General features: G+C 33.1%; 1 protein-coding gene across 1 annotated transcript; it reads left to right on the top strand.

Annotated features, from left to right (window-relative positions):
• Positions 1-223: 223 nt before the first annotated feature.
• Positions 224-23,558, top strand: LOC130050406 (uncharacterized). The gene is made up of 7 exons (XM_056150455.1): positions 224-514; positions 10,910-11,149; positions 13,767-13,970; positions 14,878-14,968; positions 15,546-15,721; positions 19,724-20,013; positions 23,445-23,558. Exons 1-7 carry the CDS (start codon positions 470-472, stop codon positions 23,491-23,493), a joined length of 1,095 nt encoding a protein of 364 aa, XP_056006430.1. The 5' UTR covers positions 224-469; the 3' UTR covers positions 23,494-23,558.
• The last annotated feature ends 1,648 nt before the right edge of the window (positions 23,559-25,206 follow it).

Genomic DNA, 25,206 nt, shown 5'->3' with positions numbered 1-25,206 from the left:
GAATAAAGTACCATGATTACATTCCATAGTTATTTTTGTTACAAATATATAAATCCTCGAAATTACCTCCCCATGATCCCGTAAAAATTCAGCAATCCACGAAAATTGCCCCCCCCCCCCCCGAATCTAAATGATTCTAAAGTATAATGATAATGATTGTATAGCGTATATATCATTCAGATAAACTAATTAGAATTCCATATTTCAAATTAAAACAACAAATCATGTACTATTCCGGTTGTTTACGTATTTCGAATGCACACGTCTTTCAGTGAATTGTACAAGTATAGCTGTCAACGTTCAACACGTGACCCCACTAGATGATTCCTATCTCTACATCGGCTCCACGGCCACAGTCAGGGTATCTGTTGTCATTCCCGTGGGATATATTGAAGAGTTGAGAATCACCCTCATCCACGATGGGGAGAATGTTGACTTCGATACTATAAAGGCAAATCATACAGGCAACATGGATTTCACCGATTCCACATCCGTGTGGAGTAGATATTACAATGTGAGTACTAAATCAAAATATAGGGCTCACGGCGGATATGAACGGTCGACAGGAAATGCTTGCTCATCCTGGGCACCTGATACAACCTCTGGTATATCCAGGGGTCCGTGTTTGCCCACTCTCTGGTTAACATTGCTTAAAGGAGTTATGAGATTGATCACTGTTCGTTATCTTCACCTTTCATCATCAGACTCGGGGGATTTCAACATCTATCTTTTCATAATATTTAGGTGATTGAGATGTAATATACACTCATCCTCGTTTGTCTGTAATTTTCTTTTGCTCAAAACAGTTATTATAGACCGGTCATTCATATCCTTTATGTCTATGATAAACAATTATTATAGACCGGTCATTCATATCCTCTATGTCTATAATAAATATAGTACGTCTATTTCAATGACTAGGAATTTCCACAGAATTAAAAGTATAATGTAGATATAAGATTTTGAAAGTACGTGAAGGTCGGGCTTCATGAAGTATGCCAGCGTGGAGCATGGTAGTTCATAACTGTATATATGTATTTTCAAAAATGGAATGCATTTCTTAACACCACTCATATATCATGGCACTGTCACGTAACATGGCGTCATACTTTGGTCACATGGTCTTTATCAAGGGCCGCCAAGAGGCGGGCCGTTATTTGAAACTTTAAAAGCACTTATTTACGCGTCTAATATTACGCGTGGGAAAAAAATACGCGATAAATTGATATGATATATATACCAAATATTTATAACTATACGCGTGGGAGAAATTCACGTGCTTATTACGTGACCATTTTAAAGTATACATTGTACATCTAAAGATTTAAGATCAATTCTATGTAAAAATCAAAGAAATCAGATAGGGTCTGGCTACTCAATGTCACAGATTTCTTTGATTTTCACAGTATTAACTTTACTTGCACCATCTTACATAATTTCAACCCCACCACCAAATTTCTACCATCCGTTGCCATGGAAACCGACAGCAGTCTATGAGGGCTAATTGAACTGCAAAATTCAGCCCGTTTTGCCCATGTTTTGTCCTTGTGGTATATAAAAAATTAAAAAAGACAACTAATTTTCTCCATAAATTTCGATTCCCCATAAAATTCCCTCCTTATTTATGATATCTATATCCACCTATGGTAAAGAGTGTGTTACTGACCGCAGTACCAATGTATTATAATTTGTCACTTTGCCAAAAAGTGATTTTTTGTTGGATTTCGTTGATGAATTTAGATAATTTGGAAAATACATACAGCATAACCAACTGTCATCAAAGGATTTCCATATCAAAGACTCTTAATATATAAAAAAAAAGATTAATGGTGAAACGTAGTGCAATTGATCTGTAGTAGCATGAAAACTGTAGATTTGGGCATTTTGCCAAAACGGGATTTTTTGTTGGATTTCGTTGATGAATTTAGATAATTTGGAAAATACATACAGCATAATCAACTGTCATCAAAGGATGTCCATACCAAAGACTCTTCATGTATATAAAAAGATTAATGGTGAAACGTAGTGCAATAGATCTATTGTAGCACGAAAACTGTAGATTTGGGCATTTTGCCAAAAAGGGATTTTTTGTTGGATTTCGTTGATGAATTTACATAATTTGGAAAATACATACAGCATAATCAACTGTCATCAAAGGATGTCCATATCAAAGACTCCTAATGTATATAAAAAGATTAATGGTGAAATGTAGTACAATTGATCTATTGAAGTAGAAAACTGTAGATTTGGGCATTTTGCCAAAAATTCATACTGATGACAAATAATGCAACCCACACCATTTTCAGTTAAATTGAACAATATGAGCAATTGATATTTCAAAAATAAACATGGAGAAGTTTAACATATTAATAAAAATTAGTTAAAGTGATTAAAAAAACATGTAAACATCAACTGTAATCCAGTAGTACCCCCCTCCCCAAACACCAAGTAGATTTTGCAATCATTTCCATAAACGAGTTATATTATATGTACTGTATTGCCATCTAAACTATTATCAATAACTATAAAAAGTTTTCTCAAGATATTGGGTATAGATACCAATAAATTGTTCATTGTACTGCCTTGTATTTGCTGACCTTTGACCTGGAAATCATTAGGGTCATCTACTATTCATAACCAACCAACATATGAAATATCATAATTGAACAACAGGCCCAAGATATTGGGGGGACACCATTGCATAGAGTACTAGCTACATTGCACCTAGCCATTTTTAATGATTGATTTATCGATATTTTCCACCACACTCAACAATTTTTCAGTTTTCTGGTGGTGCCCAGTGTTTTTTGGTGAAAGAGAGAACCCAGATACAATGTACCTGGGAAGAGACCACCGACCTTCTGAAAGTAAATTGGGAAACTTTCTCACTTAATACCAGCTTGAGTGGGATTCGAACCCGCGCCGACTGAGGCCGTGTCATTTTGAACGCTATGCTCCAAGGAGTCCAACCACTCGGCCACGGAGGCCCCTGCCATTTTTAATCTTTTGACCTGAAAATCAATGGGGGTCATATACTACCAGTGATCAACCCCTGTATGAAATATCACTATCAATCAAAGGGTTCTGAAGAAACTGGTCAGACATCAATTGTACAGGGTATTGTATTGCACCCGGTGACCTTTGGACCAGAAAATCAATAGGTGTCATTTTCTACTGCAGAAACTGCATGAAACTTTAAAATTTATTGAAGTTTGTTCACCAGTAATTAGTAAATTTATAATATTAACACAGAACAACTCATTTTTGCAAAGTTGTTTATTCAACAAACATGGATCACAATGTTATCCAAACAACACAATCATCTTATTTTAAAAATCATTACAATAGTGATTTTCCTTCAACTGTCCAGTAATGAATCCTTATTCAGTAGGCTCACATAAGACACTTGCAGGTTAATTTTGCAATGTTTTAGTTACATTAGTCTTCTGACACCAAAACTTGATCTTAACTAAGAATAGTTTACTGAATCAGGATGGACTTGTGTCGTGAGGTGTGTTCATTGACTGTAAAACTCGCAGGGTTTTTTTCCCCATTCTCAAGAGCTCTTCTTTGTCTTCTATATCATATAAGAGTCATGGAATGCATCTTCTGCTCTTCAAGTTCTAAAAAATGTGTTGAACAAATATTGAAAAGTACATCTTATTTTTCACATTTTCATACAGTACACACCTAATTCATTTTAATTAAACTAAATTTACATGTACAAGATCATTCATGATGCTAGAATAGTAATTTTACCACTTAATTAATTACTTAATTGATATATTATCATGCCCACCCGCCCGCCCCTCTAAAATCATCTGTGAAATAAGCATAGATTTATATATCTGGCATTAAATTATGCACTTCTGTTGACAAAAACTCGTTTGTCATTAATATATTTCTCAGAAAATAAAAATTAAAAAATAAAATCTTCCCACAGTCTGCCCCATACTTTTTGGTGACCCTGGATGATAATCTTACTAATTAAGTTGAATTGGCCTAAAGGATGTTATGTTTTGATACAGTTTGTATACATGTGTTTATGCTGTATTGAAGAACCATTAATAGTGTTAATACTCATAAATTAACAAGATGTCCACAAACCTTATTGGTTACCTGAGTATTAATCAAATTTAAAAAAATTCAAAGTATCACTATAGCTCTAAGGGCTACGAAATCCATGTTATACACTATATGACTCTTTTGGACCCACATTTACAACCCTGTGTTTTCGAAATTCACAATTTTGGTACCCCTTTCTGTTTTTCCTTCATAAGCATTCAACTTTATTTAAGGTAGTTCCACCCTCCTGTGACGTCATACGATTTTGCGGCATCAATGATTTAATAAGATTTATGCATAACATGAACATAAATTGTGTTCGAGTCTTTTTCAATAGTTATTGTAAAAAATCTTGTATAAGGATTAACCATAAAATATTTCAAACGTATATGAATAATCAATGAGCTACATTTTTCACAATGCTATACGAGTTATTTCCCCCTGATTACAGGGAGCGCGCAGCACATTGCTGTCCTCATTCGATGGTATCAAGTAAGGAATAAATAGAAAATTTGCAATTACATGTATGTGGCCCTTGTATGTTTTTGTTGCAAGCAATGTATGGTCATGATGTAACAAAGTAAGTAAATATTAACCAGTCCTCAATTTCTTTTGATCAGATTCATGATGTCCTTAGTATATCAGCAATTCTTCATTATTAATTTCTATCAATATTTTCGACAACCAAACACAACAAAACATGCGATAAGATATGCCTAAAACACATGTACGACCAACGCATACATCTACATTATCAATTTATCGTTTCGCAATGAACAACACTACTTGTTGCTATATGTACACCAGATGCCAATAAACAAAGCATGTTAATTATCTCGAATTGTCATCTCTAGTGTAAAATTTGTGTTAAAATATTTGTTTTGCATGTGATTCAATGTTTTGAAAGTTAAATTTTGTGTACATCAACTTACAGCTCTTCTTGCACTTAAATTACTCAAATGAGCACAAAAACAACCAGCAGGCACATAACAACATTTGAACAATGGATCTGCCCCCTTTTATTATTACAAAGTTGGTTACATATAGTTCTATGTTCTATAGATAGGCTGTTCCCCCCATCTATTTTTTTTTTAAAAAGCATTGTCATGCCATCTATTTTTTTTTTTTTAAAAAGCATTGTCATGAATGTTAAAAGTTAACAGATGAATAGAACTGAATGATCAACCCTTGCCACCTTCCTTCTTCAGCTTTGGATTTAAAAACAAATTTACTTGTCAAGAATTTTCAGGCAATATTATGAAGTCACCCCCCCCCCCCCCACCTCCTTATCACATGTATGCTTTCATTGTGCTCTTAATTCTAGGTGTCTGTTGTTTTAAAAACAGACTACTACTGAAATCCTCAGTATTAATTGCATAATTTGGACACAAATAAATGTCAAATACACTTATAACCCCCTCCCCAACTCTACAATTTGACGAAGTGTATATCTTAAAACGTTTTCTCCATAAAATTGAAGAAATCAAACCCTGGTCTAAAACAAAATTCTCAATTTTGGTATAGAGCATTTTTAATAGTACCGTCAATCCAGAGTCCTTAGATTTACAATCTATGTTAATTCCTCTTGTCCCAAAGATGTTTAAAAGAAATTTGAAAAGAATTGGAAGGGTGGTTATCAAGAAAAATACTATTAACGTCTTATGATGACTGACGCACACAAATAGCAACATGTAGGTCACTTGAGTGATTCTCAACATTGACCTAATTAGAATTAATCATTTTTACAAATGATACTGAGCTCATGCACATGTGTACATATATATGTGCGTCATTGGCAACAAAACACCTAGTCTTTTTGAGAATGCTAATTAAGTGAAGTAATAAAAAAAAATTTAGGAATTTGTGATGAAAACGTTTCAAGTCATCATGTCGCATAAAAAATGGATGGTCTCATGTGGTTATTCTAGAGAATTCAGTTTCCATGCAGGCTCTATAACCAAGAAACTAAACCCAATGTACCACATTCCCCACATCTATTAATTTGTTTTAGGATTTATAATACTGGGATTCAAATTTGAATTTCAAATTATGTATTCAATGTGTATGTATTAATGCTGAATATACCTCCTCAAAGTCAGCAACTTGGTCAACTCCATCTTTAGGTGATTTACACAGTATGATGCTCATACAATTGAAACACAGAAAAGCACACATTAATTACATAAAATAGTGGTCATGTACTTTGGCCAAAATATGTGATTATTGGATGAAAAAGTAAGAATTCAAAAGTATTTTAATATTTACAATTTACATTTAATATTTTTTTGATTTACTTCAGTTGACAGGACCTACATGTACTAAAATTTGAGGGCCCAGTTACAGGATCCAATTCAAAATTATCAATTTTTCATCATTTAATTTTTCCAAATCAAGTGTCCTAAAGTTCATAATTACAGAGATGAGAAAACTTTAAATCATAATAGTATTTGTGTGATTTTTTCTGTAGATTAGAACCATCACATATTAGTGGGGGTTACCACAGGTAAAAAAAACTTGAAGGTAGCCTGGCTCACCAATATATATGAGTTTAACAATCTTTATCTAGAATGCACACAGGACATTCACATGTTTGTTTTTATTGTAAACTTGACAGTCAGAGAGAGAGAGAGAGAGAGAGAGAGAGAGAGAGAGAGAGAGAGAGAGAGAGAGGTCATCACTTAGGATTACATAAATTAAACCTAGTCCTTTTGAAAATGTCCACAAGAAACATGATTTTATAAGTATTCCCCAATTTTTACAGATCCTGAACTCTGTGTAAATGTGATAGGAAACTCCCTGAGTGAATGTTAGGTAGGGGACATACTTAACTAGTATTCTATATTGTACACCCATGCAGTAAATGACAGGACTACTTACAATGTTCAGTCTACATGTATACCACTATAGCTGACTAGCCTGGTTGGCAGTATAAAATAAATTGGGGTTCTCATATGTTTACTAAAAGCCAAATTTTCTGATACATTTTATTCAGCCTTTACTTTAGAATTTGGATTCTAAATCAAATAGAATACTTACGTCAATACAAGTTCCAACACGGCAACAGGCAGGGCTTTTTCATATTTTCTCTGAATATGTCTGTCAGCCTTCAGTTGCCCTGGTCATATTTTTAGTCGAATGTGATGCAATAAAGCGTTAAATTCCACAACATTTACTTTTTCTACGAATACGTAGACGATTGGATGCTAGAGTCCGGTGACTATGGCAAAGATCAAACGGATTTGTATTCCACGAAATAAACCGGAATCCTTTAGCACAATTGAAGATAAAGATCGTGGTAGTGAATTAAGTGAACAAAGAGCATCTGATATTGATAAACTTCTGAAGAACAAATTGAATAAAAACTCAATTTCCACCTCCTGCCATACTGAAAACAAATGAAGGCTGTTCATATCTCCAATACAAGAGAGTGTTACAAAGGGCAATAACTCTTTCTGGTGTATTTTGGTTTGTGCACCAGAGGAAACTACTGGTTTATGTGTTTATCTTTGGTTTCTCCACAGATGTGTTTCTGTACTTTTTTAAAGTAAGATTCAATATATTTTACTAGCATGTGAGTTTACACCAAATGACTGGGCAAATATATTTTATCCCTCTCTAAAAATCACATATATCAAACCCTTATACATCATAAAAATAAGTATTTCTATTGTTTTCAAGGATTAAATAAATACAAAAAAAAAAATTCTAAAAGCTAAAACCTCGCTCAAAATAATTTTTACAATTGTTGTTTTTATAAACAATAGCGTTTAATTTTTTATTATTAAAAATATAACATACATGTACATATCTTGTCCAGCTGTTGTTAGAGGATCGGTTTCCATGGCAACCGTTGCTAAGTCAAACCTTTGCATGTCCTTTTTGTTTAATATCTATCATAATATTGTTACACAAAAAGTTTCATAAAAATCTGTGACATACCGTGGCCACTGAATTCTGATAATTACATAGAATCAGTTTTAAAAATTGTGTATCAGCGGGATGAAAATGTTTTCTTTGGGATTTGTTAATAAGTTATTTTGAATGTAAAAGGAATTCCTGTTTCATCTTACTATCGTTTACATTAATTATCAGTAGGAGTAATGTTATAAGTATACACCTGATCTCGCCTTTGGTGTGTCCAGGGATCCATGTTAGCCCAACTCTCTATTTTGTATTACTTATATGAGTTATGAGATTGATCACTGTTCGTTGTCTTCACCTTTCATACTGTAGATTCCTTATTTTACGCGAGTACTTATCAAATCGTGAAAAAATAAATTCGCGGAGTACTCTTTTAATAAAGTATTTTAGCAATATAAAAATAAAAGCGAGAAATGTTTTTCGCGAGTGATGTTTTTACGGAAATATTCATATCATATCCGTGTCATAACCTCGCATTGGGTCAAATGCTGTCTGACGTGTTTCATACCGATTGTTAAGCCGTTCTTGGCACACTGATTTGACTGCGGATGACTCCGTTTACCTGATCAGGATATGGGGCTCACGGGGAGTGTGACCGATCAACAGGGGATGCTTACTCCTCTTAGGCACCTGATCCCACCTCTGGTGTTTCCAGTGTCCGTGTTTGCCCAACTATCTATTTTGTATTGCTTGTAGGAGTTATGATATTGATCACTGTTCGTTATCTTCACCTTGCATCTAGTGATCAGTCATCCAAATTATTACTTTATTAAACACCACTCTGATTCCACGCACAAGTACTCTGAAGTTTAAATACAAAATATGCTAGAGTTCTTCATTGACAATATCTTCGTGGTATTTCGTGATCAGGTCTTCAATCAGTCTGTTGGAATTCCCATCGGCACAAATTGTGCTCCTTTGTTAGGTGACCTATTTATGTAGCAAAATTCCATTACCATCTGCATATTGTGTTTATATATCTCAACTGATTCGATACGCAAGAGCTTGTTCTGCGTATGGTCAGTTTTTAAATCGAGGTAAGCTACTGACAAACAAGATGATACAGGGGTTTCAACAGTCTCGATTGAAGTCAGCATTTCGCAAATTCGATGGTCGTTATAACGATCTAGTTCGTCAATACAACTTTACATTGGGTTAAATGCTGTATGACGTGTTTCATACCGATTGTTTCATACCGATAGGGCTCACAGCGGGTGTGACCGGTCGACAGGGTATGCTAACTCATCCAAGGCACCTGATCCCACCTCTGGTGTGTCCACACATCCGTATTTGCTCTACTATCTATTTTGTATTGCTTATAGGAGTTATGAGATTGATCACTGTTCGTTATCTTCGCCTTTCACTTAGCGCTTTCGCGTGTAGTTCGGATATTGGAGTGTAAGAATTTTTACAAAAAGAGTACAATGTACCTGTTATGACATTGTAGTTAAGACGTCGTTATTGTGACGTCACAAAGGCAGCATACTAAATTGGCACAATTTAAAGTCAATAAGGCGCCAAAAATAAAGCAATGACTTGAAATGTAACATCCAAGTTATAATAATTAATTTACATTCAATTCAGGTTTGAATAATTTTACAAAATGGTCAACTTTTGCTTTCCGTAAGTGTTCATTATTTTCTAAATCTTTATAAAACGGAAATATTAAAAAGTTTTTATTGGCACATAAATCAAAATGTTCACTGCAGGGTGTATTCCTGATGGACGGGTCCCGTATTTGTTGTTTGTGGACTATCACACTGTCGGCTACTTTGTTTCGGTTCTGTCCTATATAGTTTTCTCCGCAGGAAGTCTAAATCATGCAATATATTAAATTTCTGGATTTGCACGACGTTTTAGTATGTATAGTAAACGTTTTGCCACTTGTAAAAGTAAATGAATCTCCTGTTTTTAAATATGGAAAGGTGCCACAATATATTTGGAAACTGTAGGTTTTTCTTTATCAGATGAAAATTTGACTTTCGTTAGTAATTTTGTTTAGGTTTGGAGGTTGACATCGACTGTAGACAATGTTTTTTAGTTCAAAGAGGTCCTATAGATTTTCGGATTCGATAGGTATGGATTTGGCCTTTTCAACAGCGGCATCTATTAAATTTATCGAATATTTCTGTCTTCATAAAAATGTTTTTCATTCCTGTAGACAATTATTCCTTCTGGTTTCATCAATGACGATTGTACAGACACGTCTCACCATGTTAAAAGGTATATTGCGTTTTACATGTGAGGGATGGCAAGAATTGAATAGAAGGTACTGGTAGGAATCCGCTTTTTGTTGTACAACTCTGTTATAACTTTCCGATCTTCTTTTATCATAAAATATATCTGCACCTATCGCAGAACTCCGGAATTCCAGAAGATTAAGAACCCAGGATGAAATAAAAAAAATTCCTCTTTTCGTAACTCACAATCCCCGTAATATGAATATGTACTATTCTGTGAAACATTGCTTCCCAATTTTACAACTACACGGCGAAAGCGCTAAGTGTAATTAATTAAATGTGGATCATGTGTACTTAGCCATCGTTGGATATATTTTTTCAACTTATTACCTATACCATGGACATTTTCTGCAATCTCTCTCTCTCTCTCTCTCTCTCTCTCTCTCTCTCTCTCTCTCTCTCTCTCTCTCTCTCTCAATATATATAAGTGGATTTGGGTGTACAAGGTGTATCATTAATTTTGGTCGATAATATTTTGGTGAACTCGTTTTAACTTATTCGTAAAGTGTATATGTGTACTGATATGATGTATTTACGCTTTCGATTTTGATAAATCTTTTGAAATCACCAAAGTAAACCAAAAATATATACCCACCAAAACAACCTGTTATATGATATATTTTGCATTTTCGACAATGTAGTCGTATATATATGATGATTTTTGTATTTCTTCTTCCTTTTAGACAAGTTTCCAAAGGTTTCACAGAGTCTGTTACAAATTTTATAACATTACCACGTCATATTCCAACAGTACTGAAAATCGGCTACTTTCTGATTTTTATGTGTATCTGCATAACGCAAAAGGTTTACAAGATGGACAAAACATAAGCATAGATGCAAAAGTTTCTTACCAGTGGAATGGAATAAATCTGATTGAATGTCCAGTCCATCCGTTCAGTTTTACCATAAAAACACTGCTTTTGGTAAGTAGTCGGATTTGGTATTTGTAACAAGATATCAACACATCGAGTTTGATTTTTTAGTAAGACATGTAATCACATCGGGATTGGTATTCATGGCAGGACATAATCGCATCGGGCCAAAATCTGAATCCCCTAAGAATACTAGTTATCCAGGTTCAACCAAGGATGTTTTTTTTTATCTTTAAAATAAAAAAAAATAAATATTTATTCGGTATATACATACATACAAACATACATACATAAATACCAAGGATAACCCATGAAAGCTGGAAAGCTTATTTCCAATAGGGTCCTTTTTTATGCACGGATGTTTGCGCTGGGGGGTCATTTATCTTTTATCTAAAATATTCATTTCATAATGCAAACACACATCATAACAATCATAATGCTTATCATACATCAGAAAGATCAGAAAAATTCATTTTTTTTTCATATCATTTAATGCATACATAATAATAATAGTGATGCATTTCAAAATACATATCATGCATAAGAAAATTGTAATGTACATACATCATATTAATCATAGTGTATTTCATATATACATCAAAATAAAATCATCAGAAAAACAAAATCACAAAAATTCATTTCGTAATGCATAAATTATACATTACAACAATCATAGAAATTATGAAATTTCATTTCATGATGCATATCAAAGATTCATTTCACAATGCCTATCTATCAGAATATATTCATTTCAAAATTACAAACAGTTTCCTGCATTCTTTTAAAAATCGTGTCTGTTCTTGCCAATATTGGCAACTACCATATTCTGAATAAGAATTGCATATTTAAGTTTATGTAGATCTTGCTCCAACATTTTCTCCTTCTGTAGTCTACATTTCATTTTATATTTATATATAGCAAAACTTATAAAGGATGCAGGGTTATTCAAAAGGGATTTTTTTTTTCCGCTGATTTCATTATAGTATCCGTGTACAATAGTTTTCCATGTAATTTCAAACTTCAAAAAGGATCTAATTTTCTCCCAAATATGTTTAACAATTTTGCATTCAAACAAAAGATGTTTTATGTCTTCATCTACATTGCATTTTTCACACAATGGAAACACGTCTTTGTTCCATTTGCTTACATATACATTATTGTTCAAAGTACCATTTAGTAGTTTATAGTTAAATTCTGATATTGTTTTTTCATACTTTTTTTTTTTTTAATTTTTGCGATATAGACATTTTTCCAACTAGAATAACTGATATGAAAACATTTTTTCCATCTATTTTCATACAATGGTTTTTGAAACTTCATATTTATAAACACCGAGTAGTAAAAATTTACTTTTAACATTTTAGCTGATTTTACAACATCATTCCTAAACAACAAAATGTACATCAGGTTTTATATTAATGTATTTTGAATAATTACAGTCAAAATTTTCTTTATAGATTTTAATTGCCTTTTTAAGCAAAATATATTCACAAAAAATGTTATTTCTCTTTCTCAATTTATCTGCAAAGTACATTATAGCATGCATTTCGCCATGTTCATCAAAAATATATTTGATATATAAAATTCCACTCTGTATCCAATTTTCAAACACAATGTTTTTTATTCATATTGAAAGAGTCTGTTGCTCCAGAGAAACTGACTAAGGAGCTCGTCTCTCTTTAGAGTTTTTATGTCCAGTGGCTTTTTGGATTTATTAAAAGCTGAAAATATATTTCCGTAGAAAGGGGGGAGTTTTAACATTTTGAAAAAAAATTGAATCTAAAAAGTTATTTTCAGACGTTTTTAAAACATCAAAAATAGAGATATTATATTGCTGCAAAATATTATTGAGCGTTCTATGTGTCACACTTTCTACATCTAATATTCTACTTATCCATGATGATTTGGCAGCATAAAATTTACTCTCGATATCAATTATACCAATACCACCTTGCTCAATTTTGTCTATAAGTGTATTTATTTTAATTCTGTCTCGTTTATACCAAATAAAGTTAAATATTAGCTTTGAAACATTTTTGAAAAATTCATCTTTAAGATTTTTTTAAATAAAAGCATTATATAGTATTTCAGAGATTGCCAGTGTATTAATTATTGTGCATTTTCCAAATATTGTAAGATTCCACCTTTTCCAAACACTTAGTATTTTTCTAACTTCACTAGTTTGCTTGTCCAATTCTTTTCATAACATTCAATTTCATCATGTCTCAGGTAAATACCAAGTGATTTTATGCAGTTTCTTGTAATTTTTACACCATGAATATACGAGTCATTTGAATACAAATATATGTATGAGATTGTTAATAAGCACTCTGAGGGTTTTTTTTAAAGTTTAGTTTAGGTCCTGCGACATTACTAAAGTCGGCAATTGTCTGCAGTATTTTTTTCAAAGAGTCTGTGTCCTTTAACATGTTAGTACAATCATCTGCATGTTGAGCAATTTTAATATCGTTATTGTCATTAAATGTAGTATCTTTTTGTAATGGAAGTCCTTTTATATCGTTGACATGTATTATTTGTATAGCTAATAATATATTTATGATACGTACTTTCTCCTTCATATGTAATCTCTTGTGTGTATCTTATCGTCATTAACAATGAAATGTTTGTGCTTGGAATTGTCAAAATATGCAGGGTTTTTTCTCTCCAGAAAATGAATAAGACGGCTTCCTTTTCCATGGTGGCACCAAAGACATCTGAACTCCCTTCTGGAATCAACCTACTTAATAAAATTACGTTTAGGGCGTGGGTTCCAGATTATAATCCTTCGATTAAAGTTCTTCTGCAAAGACACACCGACTCTCTTTGGATTGCATACTTGCGAGTGCCCAGCGTTGGATTGTCATATAGGACAGTAAGTATAAACTAAAGATTAGCCTTTATCTAATAGGTAATTACTACATCACCATGATTTATTTGAGTTCAATGCAGGCAATGTGATAACCTCGGTTCCAAGTCATACTATACATCATCTGTTATCTCACTCTGTTAACATTTAGCGGTGTATAACCAATAGTTATCGGAAAGAGAAGTACTGGTATCAATATTATCAGGGGAATTATTGTAGCTGAGCAAACATTGGTCTAGCTTATCTACGGTTTCGTGGCTACTATTGCTTTTCATTGGCAACCCTCAGTCACCATTTTTTTTCATGTATATGTATACAGACATAGATTCCTTAGTGACGAACAGATTCTTTTTCAGAATTACATGTAGAGGCCACAGTTTGGCAAAGATTAGGGATTCGGAAATTTCAAAGATAAAATGCACATACTTTCAAAGTTTGATTCAGTATTTACGCATGAGATGGACGAGGAAAGTTTGTCACAAAGCATTTTTTGTGCAAACCACTGCGATGTACATGCTTTTTGTAATATAGCATGAAAGGTGAAGATATCTTCACCTTTTCTTTTGAAAGTGTCCGCATCACGTAAGTCAAGGGCAGATACACAACAAGATCCATTGAATCGTTCTAGATTTTAAGTACCAACAGTCATTGTATTGAAATGCTATAAAAATTGTCAAGTATGGAATAAAACGTAGATGTCACCGGAAACGCTTCAGTCTCGGGATCGGGGGTCAAAAGACAGGACAACAATTGTATGTCAATGGATTCAATACTAACGGTACAGCTGCTTTTATCCTACAAACAATACAGAATTTGTATTACTGTGCGTATTATCTCTTTCTTTGGTTTAAATCATGAAATATGATTAGCTTTATTTACATGTATATTGTGCTTCAAACGTAACTAATTTTAGGGCTACGGAGATATCCGATTGCTTAAAGTTTCAAGTTGTGGTGCTAACACCTCGTTGTTGATAGAATTCCCCTCACACTGGGTGAACAGAGGTAAGATATGGGATATTTAAAAATATTAACATATTCCCTCGCACAACATACAACTATGGATCATGGCATTACATTTTCACGACTGGTTCATGCATATTTGAAAAAAAATAATTTCTACATTTTTGTCTAATTTACATCACATTTTGCAAGCTGAATAAAATTTTACCAAAGATTAGCTACAGCATTGTTTGAAGTTAAAAAGTTAAATGTTAAGAATATTCACGATCTGAAATGTAAATGTGAATTTTGACTTCACAATACATACTTTTATGAATTGTGTAAATATACTGCGCTGAATAACATGCACCTCTGGCATATATTAGAATGTATCTTTATAAAATTATATTGTACTTTTTATACCACTATTAGTGATTTGAGTGAAATGCATCACCTTCGTCTCAAACATGAATTCAATAATTGAAAATGTCTATGATTAATTATGTTTTGCTACATGTAAAATAAGATATACGGTCCAGCAATCGCACAGGATAAGTTATTTTCTATATTTTTCAGTGATGCACATCAGTTTACATATATGATTCTTGACTTCATAACCTAACGATTTGACCTGTTTTAGGTTACTACAAAGATTCAAAAACAACGGCCTATGACAAAATAGAATTCGAGGCCGGTATTATGATGACAAAGTCAGCTGATTTGGATTCAGAACAAACTGTCCGCATAAGCATTCTATTGGATGATGTTGAAGTGTGGAACTCGACAGTTTCCCTCAAAGTCAACTCTACAGTAAATGTATGAATTATTTTATATGATCGATAGGTTTCAATGATCTTCTTGAGAGTTTTAATGAGAATGCAGTATGCTTCTCTGTCTACATTCTGAATTAACTGTCAATTTCTAAAGGAGAAAAAAGTATTGCTGTTTTATTACAAGGGAATGCTACATTACTCATCTCTGTTCAATGATTGAAATACAACACTTCTTTATTACGTCATTTATCAATGTTTATTATCACATAACCCGATGTTATTAAACAGTTACAATATGTAATTTAAATATGACATTACCTAATGTTATAAAACAATTACAATGTGTTATTTACATACCACATAACCTGATGTTATTAAGGTAGTGATTGCATGGGTGATTGAAAATTAATGAATCTATGATTATTATTTTTATTTATTGATCTTTTTTTTGATTTTTTTTTTTACATATCTTGTAGTTGACAGTATCTGCAACTCATTATGAAAGTATCATATATGGTTTTCACGGGAATTGTGACGTTATGGTTGTCATAGTAACCCCTCTTTTCGACTTTCTGTAATAAATTGTACAGGTGTTTCAGATGGTGTTTAAAAATGATACAAAAAAATAAGTGATACAAATTTTATATCAAATTGAAGTTAAAGCCTTAATTAATATATGATTTGTGTTAATATGTCCATTTATTTTCATATGAAGTAGAAGTAGGGCTGCTTAGGAGCAATTTCGCAATTTTTAGAAGGCAATTTATTCACCAGAGCAGACATATTTTCACCCCCTGAGAAATAAATGACAAATAATTGTTTTTATTTTTAAATATGTTTTAACATATGTTGGTAGGAATTTTTCCTGAAAGTATCAATATTGGTCTTTATGTTTACTATTGTGCTATACATGTAGTTACTCATTCCCCTTCCTTACATCAATGCTACAGGCAATGATTACAATAAATATGCATCTTGCATGTATTTATTTTAACTTATCTTAAAACTATTAAAATGTTTTTATGTTTATTATTGAATTTATTCCACATAGAATGATAGTACTTTTGCTATGTTTTTATTGCTTTCTGTTTGAAATTACTTGTATATTCATGGTCTGGAAGTGTATATTAAAAACGCGGGAAATATAACCCATCCCATGTAAACTGTGCATTGTGACGTCGATACCTGCAACATTTTTTAAATTATTATTATTCTCCTTTCAAACCAAGCGATTATCAAACAACAAACTTTCTTACTTTTAATATTAAAAGAAATACATGTAAATGAACTAATTGAGAAAAAGATATTGACAGCAAATGCTGCTTTTCAAAATGCACTTTTTTTAATTTCTCTTAACATTCACGTTACCTAGTAGAGTCCATCGATTTCCTCAGTCTTAGCTGACAATCTCAAAGTGGACGATGGGAATATTTGTAGCAAAAGAAAGTGAATGTAGAGTATACTTAGGAAAGATATGTTTAAAATTATAATTATTTTTGCTCAAAATGACGTGTTTACATATCCTGTGTTTCCTTGGCCTAACGGTTTCCCTTGGATGTTTCATATCCTGCATGTTAGATTTATGAGCACTAACACCATATACATGTTTACAGCATTATATATTATGATTTTAATAGGCCTTTTGGTTTGTGAATTAGGTTTACGTTTTGTAAGACTGAAAATTAAAAGAGGAGCGGAGGGGGGGGGAGTATATGTCTCATGGAGACTTAGGGTTTAAACTATGACTATTATTTAAAAGATAATTAAAACATAAGGGATTTTTCATTTATATTTTATTTTGCTTGTGTATTTCTAAACATATTTTCACTTTACCCTGCGTTTGCTAATATCTGACAAGTCTTTATTTCCACCGTCTGTTATTACTGATGCTTATGCGCTTGATGTATTCCGGAATCGAAAACGAAAATAGTCTCTTTTTAGATACTACATGTATAAACCACGTGATGCCTTGTAATCACTACCTTAAGCAGTTACAATATGTAATTTATCAATATAACGTGATAAAAAGACGTACATGTAACTACTCACTGCACTAAATGAGAGGTGAAAATAACAGTGATCAAAGTAAAACTTATACGGTACAAATTGTGATGCACCAGATGCGTATTTCGACAAATAATGTCTCTTCAGTGATGCTGAACCGAAATGTTTCAAATCCGAAATTACAGTAAACTTGTAGCCCTAAGAGCTATTTTAATGGATCCAGCAGCTGATCTTTGTATGGATTTTTATGAAGTTTAGGATTCCAGTATAGGTACGGTAACTCATATTCATCTGATCCATTGACTGGGATATTAAATGTGTCTACACCTGAAGCATAATTTTGAAAAATTTCATCTTTTGAAAGAGCAAAGGGAGTATAAGTACGATTACCAAAAGTGAAATTAATGCCAAGTTCGTTTAAAATATCGTTGTAATAATGAACATTACAAACAAAAACAATATTGTTACAAGCTTTGTCAGTTGGAACCGAAACATATTCCACGTGTAACATATCTAGTTCTTTTATTACTTACGGTTTACTAGACACAGAAGGATAGCTGAAATCATGCCGTTTGTCATACAGTTGATTGTCAGTTATTTTGTTTTGATTTTGTTTTGTTTTGTTTTGAAAGACAAGTTGATGGTGCAGGGGTTCCAACAATCTCGTTTAAAAGCAGCATTTCGCAAATTCGATGGTCGTTTTGCTTTGATGTGTCTAATATGGGATTTCAATATTCCCCTGATACTTTTACCCCATTCTGACGATGTATCAAGTTCTTTTTCATTTTTAGCCCATCGTCTGGCATAATCTTCGACAAAATTAATAATAATAGATATGAAATCCTGTCGCCAACGGAAAGACTGAGGCTTTCTGAATTTAGGACGTTTTAAAATTAGTGATTTGAAATAAGAAATACCTGATGTTTTAGTTATCATACGTCAGACATGTTGGAGTTCGACTGTAGTCGTGACGATAGAGCATTCAATACAAATAACTAGTCCCACCAGCACTGATGGGAAATGGGATATTGCTACATACAACTTCCATTATTTATGTAGCAATATTCCTTTATCACCTGCATATGGTGTTTACATCTCTCATCTGATTCGATACGCAAGAGCTTGTTCTGCGTATGGTCAGTTTTTAAATCGAGGCAGGCTGCTGAAAGACAAGTTGATGGTGCAGGAGTTCCAAAAATCTCGTTTTAAAGCAGCATTTCGCAAATGTGATGGTCGTTATAACGATCTAGTTCGCCAATACAACCTATCGTTGAGTCAAATACTGTCTGACGTGTTTCATACCGATTGTTAGGCCGTTCTTGGCACACTGAGTTTGACTACTGATAACTTCTTTTACCTGATCAAAATATAGGGCTCACGGTGGGTGTGACCGGTCGACAGGGGATGCTTACTCCTCCTAGGAACCTGATCCCACCTCTGGTACATGTATATCCAGGGGTCCGTATTTGCCTAACTCTCTTTTTTGTATTGCTTGTGGGAGTTATGAGATTGATCGCTGTTCGTTATCTTCGTCTACATAAATAGGGGAAGTTGACGATAGAGAAGCTGAAATCATCCCGTTTGTCACACAGTTGAGTTGTCAGTTTGCCATTAATGTCTACTTTGAATAAAATATCTAAGTATGAAGCAGAAGTGGACGACTCTGTGATGTCTTTTATTTCGTCAGCTCACGGGAATATATAGAATCGACATATGAATGAAAGTTATTATTGTTAATAGACAAAACGTTGTCGATATATCTAAATGTCGAATTGAAGGCCACAGCAAGAAATTTTTTCTTCGCAAGTTTTTTAATAAATTCTGCTCCATATAAATATATAAACGGGTCAGCTAACAAAGTAAGAAGCAAATGTTGCGTCTCGAGTTCACAGGAATATGTCGAATCGACATATGAATGATAAAATAATGTATATATGATTAAATTTATGAAACATTTTCTAGTTTTAGCACATAATTTTATTAGATAATTATGTCAACTGTGTATTTTCTACTCAACTCCATATTTCTATTCTTATTACAGGCGGATTCACTGGTCAAGATGTCGATAGTTGATGACCTCGTGAATGGACCTATCGTATCCTCCAGCAATATACCACTAATGTTAGTCATCGAAACACCAGCGAACACGGCAGAGATTATAAATATCAGGTTATGGACAGGAAATCTCTTGGAGACAGGGGAACCAGCAGCAATAATTAAGAATGTGTCTTTTCACCGTGCTGACGAAAACATTACGTGTTATGACCTGAATGCACTTTATCACAAAACAGAAAACTCATCGGTTCAGAACTCCGCCTTAATTCATTTGAAGTATGTAAATTCTGCTACAGACAGTATTACTAGTTTCATAAATCTGACTTTTGAAGTCAATGTTGTGCAGGAAAAGATGAATTTTGCAGACATGTATGTCGTGTTTGTTGCCCTTGGAACTGTGACGTTAAAATATACGATTAACATGAAGCTACCCGATATTTTGAAAGACAGAAACAACACATTGTTAGGACAGTTTCATAAGTTACTGGACGGTGATAACAGCACCTGTGTTGATTTACCTGTTATGGGAAATTTCCCTCCATTATTTTGGACAAGGGTTCATACCGCATGGTTTAGAATCAATGCATCAACGTTCGAAATAACAGTGATTGGGAAAGATATATCTTGCCAACGAAATGGTTACAAGATTTCGCAGGTAATGATAACAGAAAATAAAGTACATACATATGACGAAGAATACAATTGCACATTTTGTTTTCGGACTTTGAATGCTAGGTGTATATATTTTCCAAAATTACACATGGGTTTCAAGTTATTGACAGTAAATAATTTAACTAATTTAAACACAGATGGTTTTTTCCAATAGTGTGGCTTGATAAAAAAAAATTCACTAAACTTGAATACAAAGGACATTGTAAAATGAAATGACATTTATCTTCTATTAACTTCTTACAAAGTAAACATTGTCTATCAGATTTATGAACATTGCTGAATCGCCCAGCTTCTGTAGCTAAACACTGAGATGAAAATTGCAATTCTGCTATAGAGTTTTGGTAAATGCAAGAAATAGGTTTTCTTAGATAATATTGGAGACTAAAATTAGCAAGTGCTTATATAAACACGTTTTGAAAATAGTGAAATGTGTTCCATAACATATTGCTGACATTGGTCGATTATTCATTGTTTGATTGTATTTAATTCATTTTTATTTAAACTTTGTTTTATCCATACATCATGAAAAAGAAGTTTTATAAGCAGTTGTCTTACATGATACAAATTTCAGTATTTAAAAGCTTGTACCAATATTTAACAACATAATACATTCCGTCATAGTTCAATAGAAGACGACCCAATTCAGCATAAACAGCAACACTGCATATACATGTAGGTGGGGTTTTTTTTACACCAAGACCCTTTTGACAAAATCAAAATGCAGCTAATCAACATTTCACCTTTATGTATGTCCATAGTTCAGAAGGATTATTACAGATACTTCCAATATATCAGTCAAAAAGTGATAACATTGTTTCGGGATTTAAGTACATATTTTTTTTTACATTTCTACAGGGGATGCTTACTCCTCCTAGGCACCTGATCCCACCTCTGGTGTGTCCAGGGGTCCGTGTTTGTCCAACTATTTATTTTGTATTGCCTATAGGAGTTATGAGATTGATCACTGTTCGTTATCTTCACCTTTCTATTCAAAATAAGCCTTCCTTGTCTGATCTGAAAGATACTTCTCAGCCTTTCTAAAATTAGTATTGAAATTGAACAAAAACCAAGATATGAAAAAGTGTCTACAATTTCTAAGTTTTGGCCATCTATATGCCAAATACCTGTAGAATTAATTTTTCCATCCTTGCGAAACACCAATATGTTCGTCCTTGCTGTATTAACACTCAGGCTCCTTTTCTTAAAATATTCGGATAGGGAATTCAAAAGTGACTGAAGATCCTCTTTAGTTTCAGAAAAAAGTGCAATATCATCATTATAGAATAGTAAAAATAAGTTTAATTCTTTACAATCATTTCGTACACATCCAGTATTCAAAAAGGTGCATTTCAAAGTCATTTACATTCATGTTGAATAAAATCGGGGATAAAATTTGCCCTTGCATCAAATCGACTTTATTTGTGAAATTATCAGATTGGAAACCGTTCACAGTAACAAAGGATTTGACATTAAAGGACATAGACTTTATCAGTTTTAAAACTTTTACGAATACCTAACTTTGATAATTCACACCATAGCTTATCCTATTTACTGACTCAAATGCCTTTTTGAAATCCATGAAAGCACAATACAATTTTTGTTATGATGAAAGGTGAAGATAACGAACAGTGATCAATCTCATAACTCCTACAAGCAATACAAAATAGATAGTTGGGCAAACACGGACCCCTGGACACACCAGAGGTGGGATCAGGTGCCTAGGAAGAGTAAGCATCCCCTGTCGACCGGTCATATCTGCCATAAAAAGGTGATGGAAATTATACTCTGGAAAGCAAAAATGGCATCAGTAGTCCCGAATCCTGTTTTAAATCCAAACTGGGCATCAGAGATCACATCATTACAATTTACCCATGTTAAAAATCTTTGGTTAATGACCGAAGTGAAAGTTTGTCTAAACTTAGTATACTAATTCCCCTGTAATTGTTGGGGTCAGTATCATTACCCTTTTTAAAACCAGGAATGTTAATTACCTTTAACAAACTGGGTAGGAATAAAAACAGTTTCTAAAATTTTATTGAACATATTTACAAATACTGGTAAAAGAAATTGTTCACATTCAATTAAGTATTAATTTGATATACCATCACCACCATATGTTTAGACCTTTTCAATGTTTTAAGTGCGATTGAAACTTCATTAAAAGTAGTATGTGCATCAAGCTCATCTAAACATCACATCCTCAGTTTTACAATCCATGTTCTCGTGCTTATTACAATATGTGCTTGCACAAGGTAAAGATGACAAATATTTGAAATATTCATAAAAAAACATTTAGTGACACATTTGCAGATGATTCCTCCATTTTGCAAACTTACGGAAATAATATCTAGGCTTGTTTCGTTTTAGTTTTGGTATTTATGTCCCTCTGATTGTAAATACACCCGTTACATTTTGCTTCAGTCAGTTTATAAATGTTTTTCTTGGTATTAAGGACTAAATGATTTTTCATTGATTTTTCTTTGTTAAAATTTTCTAATGCTTTGATACAATCCTTATATAAGGTGTTTGTTTTATCATCAAGCCATTGTTAATCATCAACGCTGTTATATCTGTCATGATTCTTTTAACCAACAGAATACTGGTCATGTGACATATATGTATATCTACGACTTGTCCCAGTCTTTAAATAAGGCGACATAATAGAATTCAAATCTTGTGTAAAGTTATAGATATTATCATTCCTTTGCTGTTCAATTTCAATATTTTCTATATTAAAACTAGTAAATAAGTAGATAATTATAAGAAAGGAATTGCTGAAATATTACTCAGGTAATTTTGATTATAACAAACGAATGGTCATAAGATTTCTCAGATAATTTTATTATTACAAAAAAAAAATAGTTTCTCAAATAATCCAATCTGAGCAAATAAGGTCTTAATAGAAGACCTGATAAATGTGCAATGTTGAATTTATGATTTTTCAAAACATATAATATTAATGAAGAGATGATGACATAGAATTGACAATAGTTTATATACATATCATAGTTAGACTTTTTTATATACAATTACAGGTATCCATACCTACATCGAGCTCAAAGAATGGATTCCATGGAGATCTGAAGTTTTGTGATGTAACTTATAATGGAGACATGAACAGAAATATTAGTAAATGTGTTTATAATTGTCAGTGCAAAAATCACGTGGAATGTAGCGAAGTGATTTTGTTCATGGCAAATCATGGGGAGGCCTCCGACTGGAATTTATGTGAATTATCCGCAGTTAATGTTTAAAGAAGAACCATCCATAGCTATATGTACATGTATAATATATTTTCACTATAGGACTCCACTTTAGTTTGAGACTTATGCTTACTTTATAAACATAAATATTATTAAACGACGTCTCATATCAATCCAAAATCCGGAAGTAAAGCTGAGACTTTCTATTACGCCCCTTAAAGAGTTTCACATTCATACTGACGCGCTGCCAGCTATAGGCTGCACCACTCTATTAATGTTGCCTAATGTTCTTACCAAAATTACTCACCTTTGATTTGACCCTGCCTCCTTAAAGTAAACTTCTCAGACGTCTTACTTTTACATCATGTAGTACTGTAATACAATCAAAGTTCCGGGACTTATTTTCGACGTGAACCTCCACATAGATAAAGTGATGCAACCTGCAATAAAAATATGGTTTCTTTGAATTTCAATAAACTTCATAAAAAAGAAGTTGAATGATATGTGTGTGTGACTGTACATTCATTTTTGTTTTAATTTCTGATATTCATGAAGTGAAACAAACCTTGGATAAATGAGTTGTTTGGATGAAATTGAGGCCATTTTGAGCAATTCTGATAGAAAGCGTATGTGTGTGAAATTTGGATTTTTCACCTATTTTTTTGTAATTGCTGATAACGATTTTTTTCATATGGTTGTGGAAGGCTTTACCTTATATGTAAGAAAATTGTTGGTGATTTTATGTGGTATACTAATATACTATTGAGATTTGATGTGTAAAATTGCAATTGAAATGTGATGATGTTCTTGATTAGACTTATCAAATTCATTTAATGTGTTGTTCAATTCCTTTGAAATATAGTTGGATCATGTAGAATTATCTTATCTTTAATTGTAATGGGAATATGGAGAACATTACTCACTGCACCAAGCAAGGCATTCTGATTTTCCTGGACACGGTCAAGTTGAGCTGCCAAGGGGGGCCCTGTAGAAACAAGATAATACACATTGTCACTTAGGGAAATGTTAAGCATCCAAACATCAAACTCAATCATCAGACTTCAGATAACAGAAAGAGAAAGACAAAACTAACATTACAGCCATAAATTAGTAAAAATGAAGGGGGAAGTAAGGCAAACAATGGATATTTTAGAGTCAGAGATGGCCGCCGCAGAGGGTCAGCCCATGGAAGTTGGGAGAAAAGGAGAAAAGAGATCAAATACATTAAAAACAGACTCTAGAGAAAGTCAGTAAAATGGGAGCATGCATATTACAAGACCATGCAGGCAGTACGCAGCCTTTAAGTACCATCATACAACTGCGGCTGAGGGGCATCTGTAACAAGACTAAAACTACCTGCATTATTCCCGCCCCTAGCATTGGTGGACACGTTTCAACATTCACCCCGCCCCCTAGCATGCGTGGACAAGTTTCAACATTCACACCGCCCCTAGCATGCGTGGACAAGTTTCTATACTCCATTGTCAAAAACTTATCACTTTACGTATTAAATTACTGGTATTCAGTTTTTTGTTGTAGTATACCCGTATACATTATATACAACAAATGTATATATACCAAGTGTTATATTATT

This window comes from Ostrea edulis, chromosome 9, assembly GCF_947568905.1.
Source record: "Ostrea edulis chromosome 9, xbOstEdul1.1, whole genome shotgun sequence".
NCBI lineage: Eukaryota > Metazoa > Mollusca > Bivalvia > Ostreida > Ostreidae > Ostrea > Ostrea edulis.
Note: the sequence above shows the minus strand (reverse complement) of the source record. Positions and strands in the feature narration are given on the sequence as shown.